The sequence below is a fragment of the Malus domestica genome, chromosome 17, assembly GCF_042453785.1.
Source record: "Malus domestica chromosome 17, GDT2T_hap1".
NCBI classification, from domain to species: Eukaryota; Viridiplantae; Streptophyta; class Magnoliopsida; order Rosales; family Rosaceae; genus Malus; species Malus domestica.
This window is the reverse complement of record NC_091677.1, coordinates 30,502,328-30,521,333: the sequence shown is the minus strand read 5'-3', so window position 1 is coordinate 30,521,333 and position 19,006 is coordinate 30,502,328. Positions and strand designations below refer to the sequence as shown.

At 37.5% G+C, this 19,006-nt stretch overlaps 1 protein-coding gene across 2 annotated transcripts; it reads right to left on the bottom strand.

Annotated features, from left to right (window-relative positions):
• Positions 1–14,907: 14,907 nt before the first annotated feature.
• On the bottom strand, positions 14,908–19,006 carry LOC114822708 (lipid phosphate phosphatase 2-like). 2 transcript variants are annotated; one of them, XM_029097708.2, is made up of 8 exons: positions 18,685–19,006; positions 17,013–17,234; positions 16,806–16,893; positions 16,583–16,692; positions 16,377–16,467; positions 16,046–16,234; positions 15,906–15,965; positions 14,908–15,371 (listed from the first exon to the last, which is right to left on the bottom strand). In XM_029097708.2, the coding sequence occupies exons 1-8, from the start codon at positions 18,745–18,747 to the stop codon at positions 15,163–15,165; spliced, it is 1,032 nt and encodes a 343-aa protein (XP_028953541.2). In that variant the 5' UTR covers positions 18,748–19,006; the 3' UTR covers positions 14,908–15,162. The 2 variants fall into 2 exon arrangements, with proteins under 2 accessions (XP_028953541.2, XP_028953543.2); XM_029097710.2 differs by having other exon boundaries at positions 16,583–16,665; positions 18,685–18,946.

Genomic DNA, 19,006 nt, shown 5'->3' with positions numbered 1-19,006 from the left:
ACTTTTCTAATTATCTATGCTCTTCTCTTTACGTAATTGTACGCATTCATAGCAGTTTCCCTAGCTAGTTTCATTGCCCATGGCTTTATGGTTGCATATTTAAGTTAAATCCCCTCAAAAGCTTTTGATATTCATGGCAGTACTGGTAAAATCATTTGAAGTGTCTCCTAGATGCTGTATTTACCTTTAATTTGTTTATTTATTTATTATTTTTTCGGTTTCGTTTAGCACATGTCATATATATATGTTTATACACTTGAAATCATTTGTTCTTCTCTTTTAGGGTTTAGTTTTGAAGGTGAAGAATCTAGTTATTCTTATTGCACAGCACAAAAGTAAAACAACCAAAACAAAAATTACTGTTTATGATCATATACAGCTCTTTGAACCGATCCCATATTCTCCCATAGATTAAACACAGTTATTTGTTTTTTTATTCTTACAGCAGATGAATATGGGCCGCGGAAGGCTAAACATGGAACTAATTGCAAACGAGAGGTCTCGGAAAACAACATTTCAAAAGAGAAGGAAGGGAATAATGAAGAAGGCTTATGAGTTTTCAACTCTTTGCGAAGTAGATGTGTGCATGATCATCTACGGACCAAAACTGACTGATCGGCCTCCGGAGCTCCAGACTTGGCCCAAAAATCCGGAAGAGGTAAATCGGATAATCAACAAATACAAGGCAAGCACGATGTGCAAACCGCCCAAGAAAACCTTCGATTTGTCTGATCTATTGATGGACCGAAAGAACAAGGTATATGCTGATATTTACAGAAAGCGTAAGGAGATGTATGAGACCAAGTACCCAGCATGGGATGAACGCATCAACACTTTTTCAGAAAGTCAACTAGAGGCACTTCTTAATGCGTTGGATGCTAAGCTCGAGTCTGGCAAGAGAACATTACTCAATAGAAAGAAAGAAGCTGCAGGGCATCAAATACTTGTCATGAAGAAAGAAGCACCAACACTATTGATGGGTGGAAACCCTGATGTTGGTGAATCATCAAGCCGAAAGCATCCTTGTAACTATGAGGAGGACCAAAACCATATGAGCTCTTTCAGTAACAACAGGGTAGATCATATCCTCCAGCAGTATCCACATCAGCCTTGTGATCAAATGCTTCAATTTGATAATTCAAATGTATACTTGAGCAATCTTTTGGCTCCAAATCCGGGTCCAACGGCAATGTGGATGTTGAGGGAGAGCAACTATAGTCTTCAATTCAGCGCAGGTGCCAGCGGCAGTAATTCTCAATTTCCAGTGGCGGGGAATCAAGGCAATTTCAGTGATCCAATGATGATTCATTCTACAGTGGAGAATACGAATATGAATATGGTGATGGTGAATAATAATCTTAATCCTCCAAGATCGTCATACATGAGCCAGCAGTACTATGATCGACTAATGCAGCCGGCTGTGCCCTACATGCAGTATCCAGTAATGCCAGCAAGTATTTCATCTCATCCGGTTCAATTGCGTGCTTCTCAAGCCAAAGATGATCAGTACCAGGATATCAACCATTATCTCTGGTCATGAATAGCAAGATGGTTTAACGACTATTACTGTTTAATTAGTTACTTTATCTTTCTGTGTGAACTCAGTCAATACTTTTGGGTCAATTCTTTCAGATCGTTAAGGTTTATGTGATATGCTAACTAGTACCGGGTACTAAAATAAAATAATCCTCCAGAAAAGCCATGTGTTATTATTGTCATTATACATCTGATAAAATAAAATACCAAGTTTTAGTGTTTTTTCAGATAAAATGAAACTTTATTAACAACGATCAAGAATGTGTTGGGGCTTAAAAAGACTTCACTACTTTGGAGCTATTTATTTCACAAAGAAAAATGTAATGCAGCGGAATTGATAGGCAAGAGAAAGAAAGAACACTCAATGTATTACACAAGATTTTTTTATTCACTCACAAACTAGTACAAGAGGAAACACTCAAACACTCTTAGAAGCTTTGTTGCTTCTTCTCACTTCTCACTACTTGCTCTCTTGGTTGTTTCAAATGGTGTGGATGCCTTCTCCTTTTATAGGCATGGATGGAACCTTGGAGAAGCATGGAAACATCATGCTAGATATATCTAGACAATTCCACTACCTTCCTATGCTAGAATTATCTACACTAATCTTGTATGTTGGTGGAATCCTCACCATTCTTCTAGACTCTTCCACCAACTTGAACTTTGCTAGAATTCTCTAGCATGTGCATGGATCTTTCTTTGTGTATGGGTTAGATCCATTATCCTTGGGCCAAGACAAGATTACAATTCAACATCCCCCCTTAATCTTGTCTTGTGACGCTGATTGTGTTCCTCAATCTGACAAAGTCTTCTTGCCTGAGTGGTTTGGTGAATATGTCGGCGGCTTGGTCTTGTGACTTCACATATTCCACTTGCACATCCTTTCTTGCAATACACTATCTTATGTAATGATAGCGGGTATCTATGTGTTTGCTCCTATCATGGAATACTGGATTCTTTGCTAGAGGTATTGCAGACTTGTTGTCGACATAGATCTCTGTTGGCTCTTCTTGTGGCATGTTTAATTCTTTCAGCAAGTTTCTCAGCCATATTGCATGACAAACACATGAGGTAGCAGCTACGTATTCGGCTTCACAGGTAGAGAGAGTGACAATTGGTTGCTTCTTCGACATCCATGTGAATGCAGTGTCTCCCATGAAGAACACAAATCCAGTAGTGCTTTTTCTATCGTCGGAATCTCCTGCCCAATCACTGTCGCTATATCCAGCAAGTTTGTAGTTATCAGAACTTGAATAGAACAAGCCAAAGTTAATAGTACCTTTAAGGTATCGAAGAATTCTTTTGGCGGTCTTCAAGTGTGTAGTTATGGGATTCTCCATGTAGCGACTGACTAATCCGATGGCATAGAGAATGTCTGGTCTTGTGCATGTCAAGTAGCGCAAGCTTCCAACTAAACTCTTGAAAAATGTTGGATCTACACTTTCTCCTTCATCATGCTTGGTTAGTTTGACTCCGCACTCCATTGGCGTGCTTATGGGCTTGCAGTCTTCCATTTTGAACTTTTTCAGTATCTCATTTGTGTAGCTTTCTTGGGAGATGAAAATGCCTTCTTCGTTCTGCTTGACTTCAATGCCTAGGTAGTATGCCATCAGCCCGATGTCGGTCATCTCAAATTCTTTGGTCATTACTCTCTTGAACTCTTCATACATACTTGGATTACTTCCGGTGAAGATTAGATCATCCACATATAAGCACATAATCAAAATATCTTCATCTTTGACTTTGACGTAGAGAGCATGTTCATGAGGGCACTTGATGAAGTTGTTTTCTTGGAAGTACTTGTCGATGCGACTATTCCATGCTCGTGGCGCTTGTTTTAACCCATAAAGGGCTTTCTTCAGCTTCAGAACTTTGTCTTCATGCCCTTTGATTTCATAACCTGATGGTTGCTGAATGTAGACTTCTTCTTCAAGGACTCCATTTAGGAAAGCGAACTTCACATCCATTTGTTGAATCTTCCATTTGTTTTGAGCTGCCAAAGAAATTAGTAATCGAATAGTTTCCAACCGAGCAACGGGTGCAAATACCTCATCATAGTCGATTCCGGCTCTTTGACCATAGCCCTTCGCCACTAATCTCACCTTGTATCTTTCAACCTCTCCGTTGGCATTTTTCTTTGTCTTGTACACCCATTTAACTCCGATGGCTTTGTGTCCTTTTGGAAGAATAGCGAGTTCCCATGTATCGTTCTTCTGGATTGCTTCAATTTCTTTATCCATTGCTTTCCTCCACTTAGTATCTTGCATTGCTTCTTGGAAGTCAACTGGTTCACAATCAGCAAAGAGATAGAAAAGTGTAGGATTATCGAGTCTTTCAGCTACCTCATAAAGATCTCGTAGACTTCTTGTGTGTGGTACTTCTCTTTCATTTAGACTCCCACTTGATGATGCTGATGCTGGTGAATTACCATGATTGGTTGATGTTGGTAAAGCAGGTGGAGTAATGGACTCTTGTTGAACCTCTCTTGCTTGCTCCATCATTCCTTGTTCATTCTCTTATTCAAACTGAGGAAAGAAGTGACGATCACCTACATGAGAGCAAAAATCCCATTCTCCTTCTTCATCGAACGTCACGTCTCGACTGATCACCATCTTCCCATTGTTTGGATTATACAGCTTATAGCCTTTTGAATTTGAGTCATAGTCGATGAAGATGAACTTCTCACTTTTGTCATCGAGTTTGGTTCTCCTCTTGTCTGGTACATGTACATGGGCTATGCTTCCAAAAATTCTTAGATGGGAGATACCTGATTTTCTTCCACTCCATGCTTCTTGCGGAGTCTTTCCCCACACACTTCTTGTTGGAGACCGATTGGATAGGTAGACAGCACATGCTGCCGCTTCTGCCCACAACTCCTTAGGCAGTCTCTTGCTTTTGAGCATGCTTCGAGCCATGTCGAGGATGGTTCGATTTTTTCTTTCCACCACACCATTTTGTTGAGGGGATCTTGGAACTATCAAAGGTCGACGAATTCCATTGGCTGCATAGAATTCTTGAAATTCCTTTGAAGTGAATTCTCCTCCTCGATCAGATCTCATGGCTTTGATCTTGCAACCACTTTCTTTCTCTACAGCAGCTTTGAACTTCTTGAATGCTCCAAATACCTCTGATTTCTGCATTAAGAAATACACCCAGGTTTTCCTTGAAAAATCATCAATGAAGAGAAGGAAATAATTATTTTTACCCAAAGAGCTTGGTTTTATTGGACCGCACACATCGGTGTGAATGAGCTCTAGTGGCTTTTGGGCTCTTATGGTGGACTCCTTTGGAAAACTTTTCCTGAACTGTTTCCCAAGTAAACATCCTTCGCAAGCTTGATCAGGGCGACTGATGCACGGTAAGCCTCTCACCATCTCCTTCTTGGATAATAACTCCAATCCCCCAAAGTTAAGATGCCCAAAACAAAGATGCCAAAGCCAAGATGTGTCTTTGTAACATATCTTGAGACACTTTGCAACATCGTTTTGAATGTTCATGGGAAACATCCTATTCTTTGACATTTTCACCTTGGCAATTAATCTTCCTTTGTCATCTCTAAGAAAAAGGCTATAATTTTTCATGTGAATATCATAACCTTTTTCTAAGAGTTGTCCCAAGCTCAAAATGTTGCTTTTCATATTGGGCACGTAGTAGACATTTGAAATTAATTGGTGACCGCCATTTTTTAGGGGAATAAGGATGTTACCTTTTCCTTTGACGGGTATTTTGGATTCGTCTCCAAAAGAAATGTTGCCACTCACCGATTCATTGAGCTCTACGAACATGTTTTTTCTTCCGCACATGTGGTTGCTAGCGGCAATGTCAAGATACCATGTATAGTCTTGGTCTCCATCATTGTTCTGGCATGCTAGTAGCACAACGCCATTATCTTCTTTCACATAATTGACCTTCTCATCAGGTCTATTGCTTAGAGCTCTACATTCCCAAGCATAATGCCCAAACTTTTGACAGTTGTAGCATTGAACTTGAGATTTTTCATACCTCAAGTTTAAGCGCCCTTTTCCACGACCTTTTGTTGAGCTTCCTCCTCTTTCGTAGTTGCTATAGTTGTTGAAGTTCCAACCACGTCCACTTCCAAGTCCACGTCTGCGACCTCGACCACGACTTCTTTCGTACTGGCTTCTCTCGTTGTCCAAGCTTTCTTCTTTCTTCTTTGGCTGGACATGCGTCTTGAGGAGCTACTCATTATTCCATTGCCTCTTCTTATGTTTCTCTTCATATGCTTGTAGCGAACCCATTAATTGCTCTATACTAATTTCTTCCAAGTTTTTTGTTTCTTCAATCGTCACGACATTGTGCTCGAACTTGGGGTCCAACGAGCGTAGTATCTTCTCCAGAATTCTAACATCTTCTAACTTTTCTCCATTTCTTTTTAATTGATTAGAAACAGCTAAGACTCTTGAAAAATAATCAGAGATTGATTCAGACCCTTTCATTTGTAGAGATTCGAACTCACCTCTTAGTACTTAAAGATGAACCTTTTTCACTTGTTCGGCTCCTTTGTAAGAGGTTTGAAGCTTCTCCCATGCTTGCTTGGCAGAGGTTGCACTCGAGACCTTCTCAAAGCCGTTGTCATCTAATGCTTGGTAGATGAGGTAGAGAGCCTTCTTGTCTCTCTTTCTTGAATCTTTCAAACTTTCCTTCTGGGGTTAGGATAGAGTAGCTTCATCTTCTGGCTCAGTGTAGCCTTTCTCCACGACTTCCCATACATTGTGTGCTCCCAAAAGGGCCTTCATTTTGATACTCCAATTATCGAAGTTATTGTTGTCGAGCACTAGAACTTGGAAGGCTGCCATAGTGTTGCTAGCCATAGCTCTGATACCACTTTGTTGGGGCTTAAAAAGACTTCACTACTTTGGAGATGTCAATCTCACAAAGAAAAATGTAATGCAGCGGAATTGATAGGCAAGAGAAAGAAAGAACACTCAATGTATTACACAAGATTTTTTTTATTCACTCACAAACTAGTACAAGAGGAAACACTCAAACACTCTTAGAAGCTTTGTTGCTTCTTCTCACTTCTCACTACTTGCTCTCTTGGTTGTTTCAAATGGTGCGGATGCCTTCTCCTTTTATAGGCATGGATGGAACCTTAGAGAAGCATGGAAACATCATGCTAGATATATCTAGACAATTCCACTACCTTCCTATGCTAGAATTATCTACACTAATCTTGTATGTTGGTGGAATCCTCACCATTCTTCTAGACTCTTCCACCAACTTGAACTTTGCTAGAATTCTCTAGCATGTGCATGGATCTTTCTTTGTGTATGGGCTAGATCCATTATCCTTGGGCCAAGACAAGATTACAATTCAAAAGAATGTACATACGGCGGGCATTGCTAAATGTAATGAAATGGTCACACGACTCACACAAGCCAAAAAAAAACACAACTTTACAATTACAAATTTAATAAGAATACGATACAATTTTTTATCCTCGACATCCAATTAACAAAAAAAATAACACTCATGAAGACTAAACTTTCACTACAAAAATATTGAATCACTCTTATTGCTAATGACCTTAAGAGAGTCAAATTGTACTTTTCAATTGTTGACTAACATATATAAACCCTTATAAGTTTGTTATTTGTGACCATTAAATAAAATGTGGTTGTATTTGTATAAGTGGCTTCCTTGGTTAAACAACTAATTAATTTTATTGTTCATATAGAAACTATGTGGCTTTAAAGATAGAAGGCTACCAAATTTTTTAAACCAAATTTGCAAACTATTGACCTATGAAGTTATGAAGGAATAGAAAGAACAATGAAAGAAGAAAGGTTGAACAGCAAGAAAGATGGAGAGAAAGCTTAGTATATTTCGATAAAGCAAATATTACAATATGCAGTGAATGAATCTTACAATAACCTTTTGTAGTAACTAATCTTCAGTGCAAATGACTCAATTACCTCTTCTAACAACATTACTCTAACTAACACAATCCTTTTAACAACTATAACTACTTAACCAATAATACAATGCCACATGGATTAATGACATGTACATATGGTTATTACCCCCCCCCCCTCAAACAAAGCTGAGCTACTGAAGCTGAGTTTGTTGTTAATGCATAATTTGCTCCCAATCCAAAACCTATGCAATGCTTGAGAAAAACTGGACCATGCAGTCCTTTTGTAAACACATCTGCCACTTGATCATCAGTAGGATATAGTGAACCATAAGATCTCCTTTTTGAACCTTTTCACGCACAAAATGGTAATCAATATCTAGATGTTTTATTTTGGATTGAAAAACAGGTTTGAACTCAAAGCCAAAGTTGACAAGTTGTCACAATATAGAGATGGTGGTATTGATAGATGTTGATGAATGTCCTTGAACACTGATCGAATCCAAAAATATCAGCTGCACAGTGAGCTAAGGCTTTGTATTCAGCCTCTGTTGAACTTCTTGATACAGTAGACTGTTTCTTTAACTGCCATGACATTGTATTTGCTCCCAAATAAACAACAAACCATGTGATTGATCTTCTGGTATTAATGTATGATGCCTAATCTGAGTCTGAATAGGCAGTGAGATTAAAATCCTTGCTCTTTGTATACTGCAAACCATACCCAATAGTGCCTTGTATTTATCTCAATATTCTCTTGACTAAAAACATATGTATTTCAGTTGGTTGTGTCATGAATTGACAAACCATGTTCACAAAATGGGTAATATCTGGCCTATTAAAGGTTAGATATTAGAGAGCCCCAACTATGCTTTTGTAGTGACTTGGATCAGATAATAAGGTTCCTTCTCCTACAAGAATCTGAGTATGAGGCTTAGATGGTGTTGATATCGATTTACAACTGTCCATACCTATTTTCTTCTTGCATTGCAATTTACCATTCTTGCTTGCTTGAAGCAGCTTTAAATGTTTTTGGTTCCTCATTGTCTATTATGTCAGCTAAGAAAGAAAATCCTCCAGATAAATTGTCATTGAGATTGCTAGAAGTATTATCACTATAGAGTCTTCAATTTGTAAAGAAGATAACTGAGGTAATGAAGCAAGATATCCAACATAACTCTTTCTTGTAATGGCACCAATTTGTAATATGGTTTGAACACAGTTTTAATTTGTAACTGTAATGACTGAAGCCTTGATATTAGGAGATGAGGTAAAAGGAAGAACTACTTGTAATTGTGCAGGGTCAATGACAGGAAGCAAATTAGCAGTGTTTGGTGAAGATGAAAGAGTATAGCTAGATGTATTTGATGTTCTAGATCCAAATCCCTGAAACACTGATTACGTTGACACATTACCCTCTGATGAATGCATTGAATTACTGTTATTCATATTAGTAGTCTCAGATGTTACTTGACTCTCAGCCCTGATTCTAGACAATGAATTTTGTGAAGCTACATGTATTGATTTTGTTGTCTATTTGAAACTGGTATAATTACAATGATTGGTGAAGACCTTTGTTGATATTATCTAAATACCATTCCATTACTTCTGCAACTTACTGATTTTGCAGGAAACAAAGATTCATCAAAACATACATGTGTCGATATAAGGCACTTCTTGGTTTGTGTATTATATCAGATAACTCCTTTATAGCCTAATGAGTATCCCAAAAACTCACATGACCGATCTTGGTTGTAATTCATTCACATTGTATGGTCTTAACCAGGGAAAGACAAAAATGAACCAAAGATCTTTAATGATTGTATATCAGGTGTGTTCTTATAAAAAAAAACAAATAAGGAGAACTGAAAGATAAGCTTTTGCAAGTCATTTTGTTTATCAAAAACACTGAATGGGCACATGCAAAGTACCACAACTCAGAAGGCAAACCAGCTGCAGTAAGGAAAGTGATTGCAGTTTCCAAAATGTGCCTACATTTCATTTTTGCAACTCCATTATGTTGTGGAGTGTAAGGACAAAACACTAACTGTAGGATACCTTTATCAGCCAGAAAATTAGTAAAACACTTGCTTGTATATTCACTCCCCCCATCTGTTTGTAAAGATTTGATTGATACTCGAAATTGAGTAAGAATAAACTTGTAGAACTTGACAAATATTGTAAACACATTAGATTTATTGCTCATAGGAAAAATCCAAACATACTTTTTATATTCATCCACAAATGTTACATAGAACATATAACCCTCTAGAGATTTTACAGGTGATGGACACCAGATATCAGTGTGTACTTTTTCAAGGGGAAATGTACACCTATCAGTTCTAACTGGAAATGGAGTCCTAGACATCTTGCCTTGAATGCAAAAAATACAAACACTATGTATATCATCTGTGTGAACTGAAATATTAGATTGTTTCAACATTGAAGCCATTATTTCATGAGCTGGATGTCCTAGCCTTCGATGCCAGACATTATACCTCACTATTTTATCCAAATATGTTATTGCATCCTTTGTAATGAGCTGTGAACCTATTGAATTTGTAACCATATGGATTTGGAACAATTCCCCAGGCATACTGTTTCCTTGGTACACTATCTCCCTTGTCTTCTTATCCTACACAAAAAAATTCAGATTCATCATATACAAACCAACTTTTGTTGTCAACACATAATTGTTTCACAAAGAGTAAACTTCTAGCAATATTAGGTATATGCAAAACTTTATTAAGAATCAAATAGTATAGGAGTTTGAAGCTTAGTAAAACCAATGTTTTTAATTGGTGGGCATGTACCATTCCCAATTGTTATCTTCTTAGATCCCTCAAAATGTGTTATTTGATTTAAGGCATTGATATCAGAAGTTATGTGATGTGAAGCACCAGAATCTACAATCCAGTCATCTTGAGGAAGAAATTGTGTAGTCTGTTGTGCATTCATTGCAGACAATGAAGATGGTGGAGGCTGACCTTGATATGCATAATTTCCTCTTTGATAAGCAATCCAATGCAAAGTGACCTTTCTTCCCACAGATTTGACATTCAACTACAAACCCAGTGGTTGGTGCATTTGTGTTCCTGTGAAAATAATTAACTGCAATGTGTTCTCTTTTGTTGCATATCTGACATTCAATTACCATTGTAGTTCTAGTATCAACATTTCCAGACCAAGTACCATTCCCATTACTGGCTTGTCTTGAACCACCTGAGTAATAATTGGTTGAATTCCCAGAATTATAACCCATGCCTCTAAAACCATTGTTATTTCTATAATTGTTTCCACCTCTGTAGTTGTTCCCATTAGAAGCAAACTGATCATTTGAAGACTGTGATCTAGGTGCATTTTGACCAGTAGAGTTGGCAGAAAAACCATAACCATATGATTCACTTAGAGATTGAGATGGTGGATAGTATGGTTGTTGAAATTGAGGAGGTGGTGGTGGTGAATCATAAGGTACAGTAATGATAGTACCAGCAGTTATAGCAGGAATATGATCATGGCTATGAGGATTTGAAGTTGATGCAGAAGCATTAGAACCAAAACTTGAACTTGAACTGGGCAACATACAATGCTGACAAATTCTAAGTAATTGCATTCATTTCACCATACTCGATGCTTGCCACATGGAGTTTGGACGTCTTCTCTATTTTGCCCACATCCTTTTTGTAGAGCTTTTCATCCGGATGATCATGAGTTGGCATCTCATATATTGGCTCTATGTACTCATTGGAAGCCTTTTGATACTCAAAGCCATTTGTTGGCCTATCATAGTATTCATGAATATGATTGTCTTCAAAAGAATAATAACCTTCATCATAGCCATAAGTTGGCCAATCTTCAAGATTATTATTTATTTGATGGCCATTAGTTGGCCGACAATCATGTTCCATGGGACTTGAGTACTCTTCCGCCATGTACCCATAAGTTGGCAACTCATAGGTTGGCTTTATATGATAGCCATAGCTTGGGCGCTCTTCCACACCGTCATCCTCCAAAAAATCATGAACATAAGGATTGTTCATGATTTAACTTCATATAAGGGTCCCACTGGGCGTGCCAAAATATGTTCGCTCCCTAAATCCGCCATGGTGCCTTGCGGGCAAGTCGGGGATTTACTGCACATACGAGATTGGTGGGTGCGGGCGTGCCACTACTAGATGCCGCTAGTAGACAGGATTTGAATGATTGAGGTTGCGCCTTTTGACTTCAAATCAAGAGATTGTGCCATTTGAGTGGGAGGTGCTCAAATTAAGGTTCTTTGTTTGCCTTAAAAATAAGGACTTTACTTATATGGAGAGATAGAACAATATATAAATGACAAGGTTGCTTGGAAATATAAATGACAGAGGAAAGTGACTAAAATTGCAGATTGCTTGTAATTTATATGGCTGGAAATGAGTACATAAAAGCTACAAATGAGATCGATACCGCAAGTGAGCAGCATAGCTAATAAACTAGATAAAAGAAGGCTTTTGGCAAATCTGGTTTGAGCAGAGTTTGTGCTTTTGTTTGTTTGTTTGAGTGTCTTTAATCCTTGTGTTTGGGCTCCTTTAAATAGTGATCTGGAGGAAACCCTCCTGCTGAAGACACTGCATCTGCCCGAAAGAAACTTGGGCAGTTTGTATTCCATTGCTTGGACAACTTGCATTTCACTTGCCAACTTGCATGGTGAAATAATATTAAAATTGGAACTTGCATTTCCACCACATGCTTTCATCACATGTTTTCTCACTTGTAATAAACTAACATTTAAAAGAAGCAAGTTGGCTTCTTTCACATGTCCCTTGCTCGAATACTCTCATGGTGCATTCTCATCCACTTGCATGAAAAAGCATGCACTTATCTTTGATTAAACAACTCTCTTGGCAAACCTCCACCACCAAAACAAATGGGAAAAACAATATTATAGTGTCAAACCCATCCACTTGCCACCAAATATCTTTCCAAGTTAGCTTTCTTGCATATTAATCCTCCAAATGCCATATTTTACCCAAATTGCCCAAATAAGTAAAAATGAGTATATTTTGAGTGCAAACAATATGAACAAAAATTTAAATGCCTCTATTTCATTGACACGTGATACCACCATAGCGGTCTGTGTGCCATTTAAGTTTCTCCTAGAGCGCACTTGAGATGACGTCATATATGTTGGATGTAGCTAGAAGATAGTCTTTTTGTGGGTAATGGAAAAAGTTGGTTGGACAGAATTGCAAATGTGACTGCATCTTGGCAAATTGCTCTATTCTGTGGTGGCCAAAGACTGATTGAGGACTTGATAGCTTGGCGTATACATCAACACAATCTCTTTTAGAGCCATATTTTCAGAGAAGCAAAATTGGCCAAAATATAAACTTTTTTTTTTTTCAAATCCCGATATGACCATTTTTAGTATACCGTCAATATTTGATCAATATGTCCGATAATCCAGTATTACAATAGTGGTCACCAGTCGGCATATTTGCTTAGAAACGATCCTCTACATCCCAAATATCACGCAGAATTTAAAAGTTATACTGTGCTGTGCATGCATAGAGAAATACCGTAGTCCAATTTAAATAGAGTTTACCCCGCGTTTTTCCTCCCAAATTTTCATCGATACATTAAAATCAAATTTCGTCGAATACATTTTTTTTTCTAGTAAAAGATGCATGTCAACTGTAAAAGAAACTTCATTGATTTTGAAGCCATTTCAGATGGACAACTTCTGCTAAACGATAAATGATAGGATTAAAAGCACATTACAAAGTAGCATACAAATATCCTATTAATTTTTCTTATTAACACTAAGATTTGTCAATTGTAGCATATGAAAATAAGGGTCTTTCCCGCAAAAGACTGTTTTATCTAACTACTTAAAATGTCACAAAAACGAGGTTCCTGTCCCTACTGACCAGCCACTGAAAAATAATTATTAGACCGACTTACACTTATCTAAAGTCTACGAAATTTTATACACAGACAGTAGACACACAGAGCTACACTCACACAAACTTTTGAGATTTTTGGAGTTGATTTTCTATTTAAATTAAATTGAACAAAAATAGGACAGAAACAAATTTTAAATAGTTCACAAATTAAGAAAAACGGGTTAGGGGAATTGCTATCCACCACCAAATAATCATGCAAACATATTATGTTCCATTCAAATTCCTTTTATTTCCGGATGAAGATGCTCAAGTTGGCTCAATGTTAAAACTCAACATATTACTCTTTCTTATGTAGTATGTTAAGAGAATGATGTTTTCAACTTAACTTAGTCCCTAGCATGCAATCTAGAATGGCATGTTCATAGATTTAACAAGTAGAAATCATTAAGAACGAAAAGAGTTTTAGTCATCACAATGCATCGTAAGTACTAGCATTGTCTTACTTATCCTAGAAATTAGTTCGCATGTTAATCGCGATTAACAAGAACTACTCTAGAACATATGTAGGTTCTCATTCGACAAGGGTAGGCACACACATATTCATAGCGTTAAAATCCTAGATATGCTTACTAAGTATACATCCGTAGAAAACACTTTAAAAAATTCATCAATGAGACAAGTAGTGAACTAATTTTCATCCATTCATAAAAGTAATTCAAACGAAATGTCATAACAAACTTGCAATCATATTCAGGGTTTCAAAACAACCCCCAACTTCCAAAAATTAATTACACATAATCCTTAAATAAAACCAAAAGAAAGACTTAAGTTTGAGAAGATAAAACCGAAAGAAGAGAATGCCGAGATTTCCTCCTTCCTCCTCTATTGCTTTCCATCCCCAACGCTGATGCCTTGTCTTTTTTTCCTTCCTTTCCGCTACAACCTGCAGCTTTTTCTTTTCTTTTTTTCTTCTTTTTCCAGAATTTATTTCTATAAAAACTGCCCTTTATTTCCTCCCCCAACCCTACTTTTAAACCAATTCTTGCTACATCATTTTCTTCTCCATAACTCCCCCCACTAATAGCAATTTAGTGATGACAACAAGTGAGAGAAAATGGTAAAATAATTGTAACTCTTTGGGCAGCCTTTATGCCAATTACTCCTACTTAATCCTCATCTTTAATTCTATTTCCTCTGATATTTGAATAGATGTCAACTGGCTTGTTCTTGACTGCATCAGTTTTGGCTGCTAGATTTATTGGGTTTATTACTTTCATAGTAGTTACAAACTGCTTAGCTTCTTGTGAACCTTTCAATGTTAAAACGACCATAACTTCTTCTAAAAAAATGATATTAACAATCCATGAAATGCTCCAGAAAATAGACATCTGTAGCTTTCTAAGCATATAAGGCTCATTCTCTAATTCATTCTGAGCTGTTCGCAACTTGCTTCCAAAGTCAGCTGATCTGCACAGGCAGTTTTGACGAATTTGTTACTCAAAATTTCACTTTTGCTATTTTTCTTTTCTTTACTTGACAACTCCTACAAAACACAAAAACAAAGTAAATAACTCAAAAATATAAAGAACTAACTAAGAAAAAACAAGTGAATTTGATGTAAAATATATATAAATATGAGCTTATTAATAAACATTTATTCCATTGATCGTGCCTGTCGGCTGGGTCGCATACAATATAAACAGAAACCACACGATTCTGTAAAAACAAACTTGGAAGCGAAGGTACTGTTCCTATCAGTTTAAGCTGTGGCATTTCTCTACATATAGACATATAGGTACACCAGCAGGATCTATCACAAGCTCCAAACGGCAGGATCTATCACGAGCTCTAAACAAATGCACAAAACTATCTCCTCCCAGATTCTAAATCTTCCAACGCTGAACCAGAACCACGTGCTAATGTTAACCCCATACATCCATGGTTGCTTGTTTCGTCTACTTGATTCTCAACCCGAGCCTCTGTGACCTGCACGTTGCTCCCATTTATTGTGCTGGTTACTTGTGCCCCTGAACGCAACTCCTCCAACACTTGGAAGTATGCATAAGGACCCCAACCTACAAATGGGGATGTATTGAAAATCAGATGAGTATAAAAACGCACCTTGAAACATTACTAAAACAATTTGATCGAACAAAGGCCTTTGTTAATTAGCGACAGGCATGACCAACCAAGGAAGATCGAAACACTTATTTAGTGAATCAAAATCTATGTTAATTTCGTAGATAAGGATGGAAATTCTCTTAAAACATCGAGCCAAATTAAAAAATTATGTTGTAAAAATTGGATTGTTGATTCCAAATTATATACACTTTTAGTTTGTGTTACCAATTGTATTCTTTGGCAGACCTGCACGCGCACAAGCACGCACACATCAAAACAAATGCAATAGAGCTAAATTATGTGCAAAATATTTCATGAGTCGTAACACTGAAGAGACCGAGAAAGGCGCATCGCCATTGATAAGCACCACAAATATGACTCTACGAAAATGTAACTGACATATTGTCACAGTACCAACAAAACAACATCTCTAGGAAATATTTCCCCATAACAAAAATACCAGATATCGATTTTTCTTGGTAGCATACCTTGGGCATGGTATGGGGGTGGAAAGAACTTCAAATAGCAAAAGGTGGCAACCGTAAGGCCTGCAAAAAATGATTCCCTGATTGTTATTGACAAATATGGTTCAACAAGGAGCTTAGTTACCATTCATTACGGCACAAACCTAGGAGACCTCCAGCGAACACATCTTGCCAGTGGTGCCAGTAGTCATCTACTAGAGAAACTCCGACAAGTGATGCAACAAGTAGTGGAAGAATAACAATGCAAAGTTTTGCAACATGGCCTTTGCGATCAAATACTTGTATTTTTCCTGACAAATACAGTGAGAAAAATCCAAGACCAGCAAAGGACCCTGCATATTGAATACAAATTTCCTCGATGTTAACAAGTCTACAAGAGATTCAGGTAAATATAGTGCTTGTAAGACATGATCAACCAAGTTGTTTGCATGTAAACTATATTCAGTGAATACCAGACACTACGGTGCTACTTACATGAAGTATGGCCACTTGGAAAACTCTTGTGCCCCTCCTTTATAACACTCTTCACACCATGGCATACAACATTTCCCCATTTATCATACACCTGAGGAAAAAACTAGTTATTAACGTCGACTACCAATGGCATCATGTATGAATAAGCTAAAAGAACACTGCCCTCCAATTACAATCTGAATAACTATGAATCTAGAATGCCGTACATCCTTCCCATCTGGAAAACAGCGCCAAAAGAAGTCTGGTCGGGGTCGACCAACTGCATCTTTTATAGCATCTGTAAGAACCCCTGTTATCAGAACAGAGAACAATAGACCTGCATTAGCAAATTTTAACCGTCAGGTCCTGTCGTTCTATTGTATTTCCTCAGTAAATGTGGTAAGATATTTGAACATTCTTTGTAAAATCAAAGGTCGGAAAACTGATCACCTAGTATGGCATGGTGAAGGTCATAGACATCTCTCCTGCGGAAATAGACAACAACAAAAATTGCTATGGGCAGTGCAACTGCATACATCTAAGCATCCAAAGAGGGGACAAGGGGGGCAGGCACCACAAATCACATCAATTCAGAATTCAAGTAATGTACTTGTAAACATGGTCTCATTAGAATAGAACAGAACGGTAACAACTTACAGGGACAGCCCAAAAAGGTACTGTGCAACTTTTCAAGGGATATTTAAGATCAGTCATCATATCTTTTCCTACGAAGCGATAAAATGGATGAATCACATAAAGGATGACCTCTATCAACCCAAGAAGCATCAGTATCACCCAATCATGCATGTGTGTCCTTGCAACTGTCACCCCATGGGACCTTACAGTATGTGAACCAAGCTCAACTTCCTGCATTTTGTTCTGCTAATGAAAATAGACATCAGATCTGTACTCCTTACAGTGCGTCAGCGTAACTAAAAGACTTCAATGGCCACGAAAAAAGAGAGAAGATTCCAAAGAAAATGCTTTTTATCGGTTTTTATATTACAGAACTACCAAATACTTTTATCAGTAACCGAACATACACAACCAAAATAGTAATACTGGTACTAGATATGTACATTATAGACATGTTTTCACAAGATCATAGCATTGCAAGAAAAAAATTGTAATAAGCTACAATAAAAGGCAAGTAAAAGAAAATAATTACAGCACCCCCAAAAAACAAAAAGAAAATGACACTGAAACAGATACAGAAGAGAAGACAAACCAAGAAGGTGAGCTCTGCGTGCAATAAAGGTGAATGGTAATTAGGAATAACAGCCATGGGAAATGACCAAAACGTTATCAATAACCAGGGAATGAGCTCTGTTGCATAAGCTGGTAAATTCTTGAACAAAATGCAATTTTGACCCACAATCGCGGCAAGCAATCTCTATGTAAGCAACGACTAGCTGGATAGATCTGTCAGAATCCAGAGACAGAACCGCACGCTTGCCTCATTAAAAAGTATGGACTGCTATGGCTGCTTTTACATCTAATAAGCTTAAGAAATTATTAGATCAATAACCAATACCAGACATAGGAAGGAAAATTCTCTTCACCGTTGGATACAAATTAATGTCTGACTATTGTTTGGTTCAACTTTTCATGAGTGACAAGAAAAGTAGTAGCCTATTAGAAGGACATTTCCTGTATTGGACGCCTTAGATCGCGAAACGTTACAAAGACATCAACTTCATTCATCTAGAAAGTGTGCAGAATTATCATACTGCACATTTTCTAAAGAAAATAACACACTGCTATTATTACTTACTCAAACAGAGAAGTATTTACTTAATTTTCCTTCAGTTACAACAGGTTTGTTAAGGAAGAAGTTTATAGAACACCTATGCTACGGCTTTATACCAGCCATACAGATTTCATCATTTCAAAAAGTACACATAAAGTGGCATGCCCTTGTGTTGAACATTTAGATGTATGAACCCTAAGTCTGTGCCAGGGCATGATATTTACATCTGTCTGCATAACTGACGAGGTCCCAAAAAACAACTTTTTTTATTGCATCTAGTAACAGTTATATAATACAAAGATGGCACAAACCCATCACCGCATAAATTATGCGGCATAATAATACATACATATACATATACATATAATTATATAAATATAAAAATGAAGTGGGTTTTGTGGTGTTGGATCAGAATCACACAGTAACTTGAACCAAAACAAGAAATCATCCAAAACCACAATGAATTGCAACAAAAAGGACCAAAACCCCCATGGAAATTACCCATATGCTTCCGAACTATGCATCGGATTACAATCTTACATCAAGTAAAACACGCAGAAAGAAGAGAAAGCCACTGACCTGAAAGACGACGCCACTCAAGTTTTTGAGACGAGAAAGCAATCCAAGATCCCACCAAGGCATTGTACGAACCTTCACCAAGAGCTACGATACAATACCAACTGTTTCTGGTTTCAGAATTTATTCTCAAGGGATGAAATGAGAACGCTGTAGTGACAGTGGCGGTATTGAGTTGCATGGGCGGTGAAAACTTCGTATTTCTCTACACTGTAAGGCGGTTCATCTCAAAACCAGGAGGAAACTACTAAATAAAAATGATGGGCAATTGCCGCAATAGTAAATTCCATAAAATACTTTTCTTTCTCAAGATTATCTTTGTTTT

What these genes read in the sequence shown, in the direction of transcription:
- LOC114822708 (XM_029097708.2), bottom strand. Translation starts at nt 18,747, where the DNA reads ATGCCTTGGTGGGATCTTGGATTGCTTTCTCGTCTCAAAAACTTGAGT. An exon ending in TACCTTTTTGGGCTGTCCCT is followed by an intron (nt 16,894 to 17,012) that starts GTAAGTTGTTAC and finishes TTGGATGCTTAG; the next exon opens with ATGTATGCAGTTGCACTGCC. An exon ending in TCCAAGTGGCCATACTTCAT is followed by an intron (nt 16,235 to 16,376) that starts GTAAGTAGCACC and finishes TTCAATATGCAG; the next exon opens with GGTCCTTTGCTGGTCTTGGA.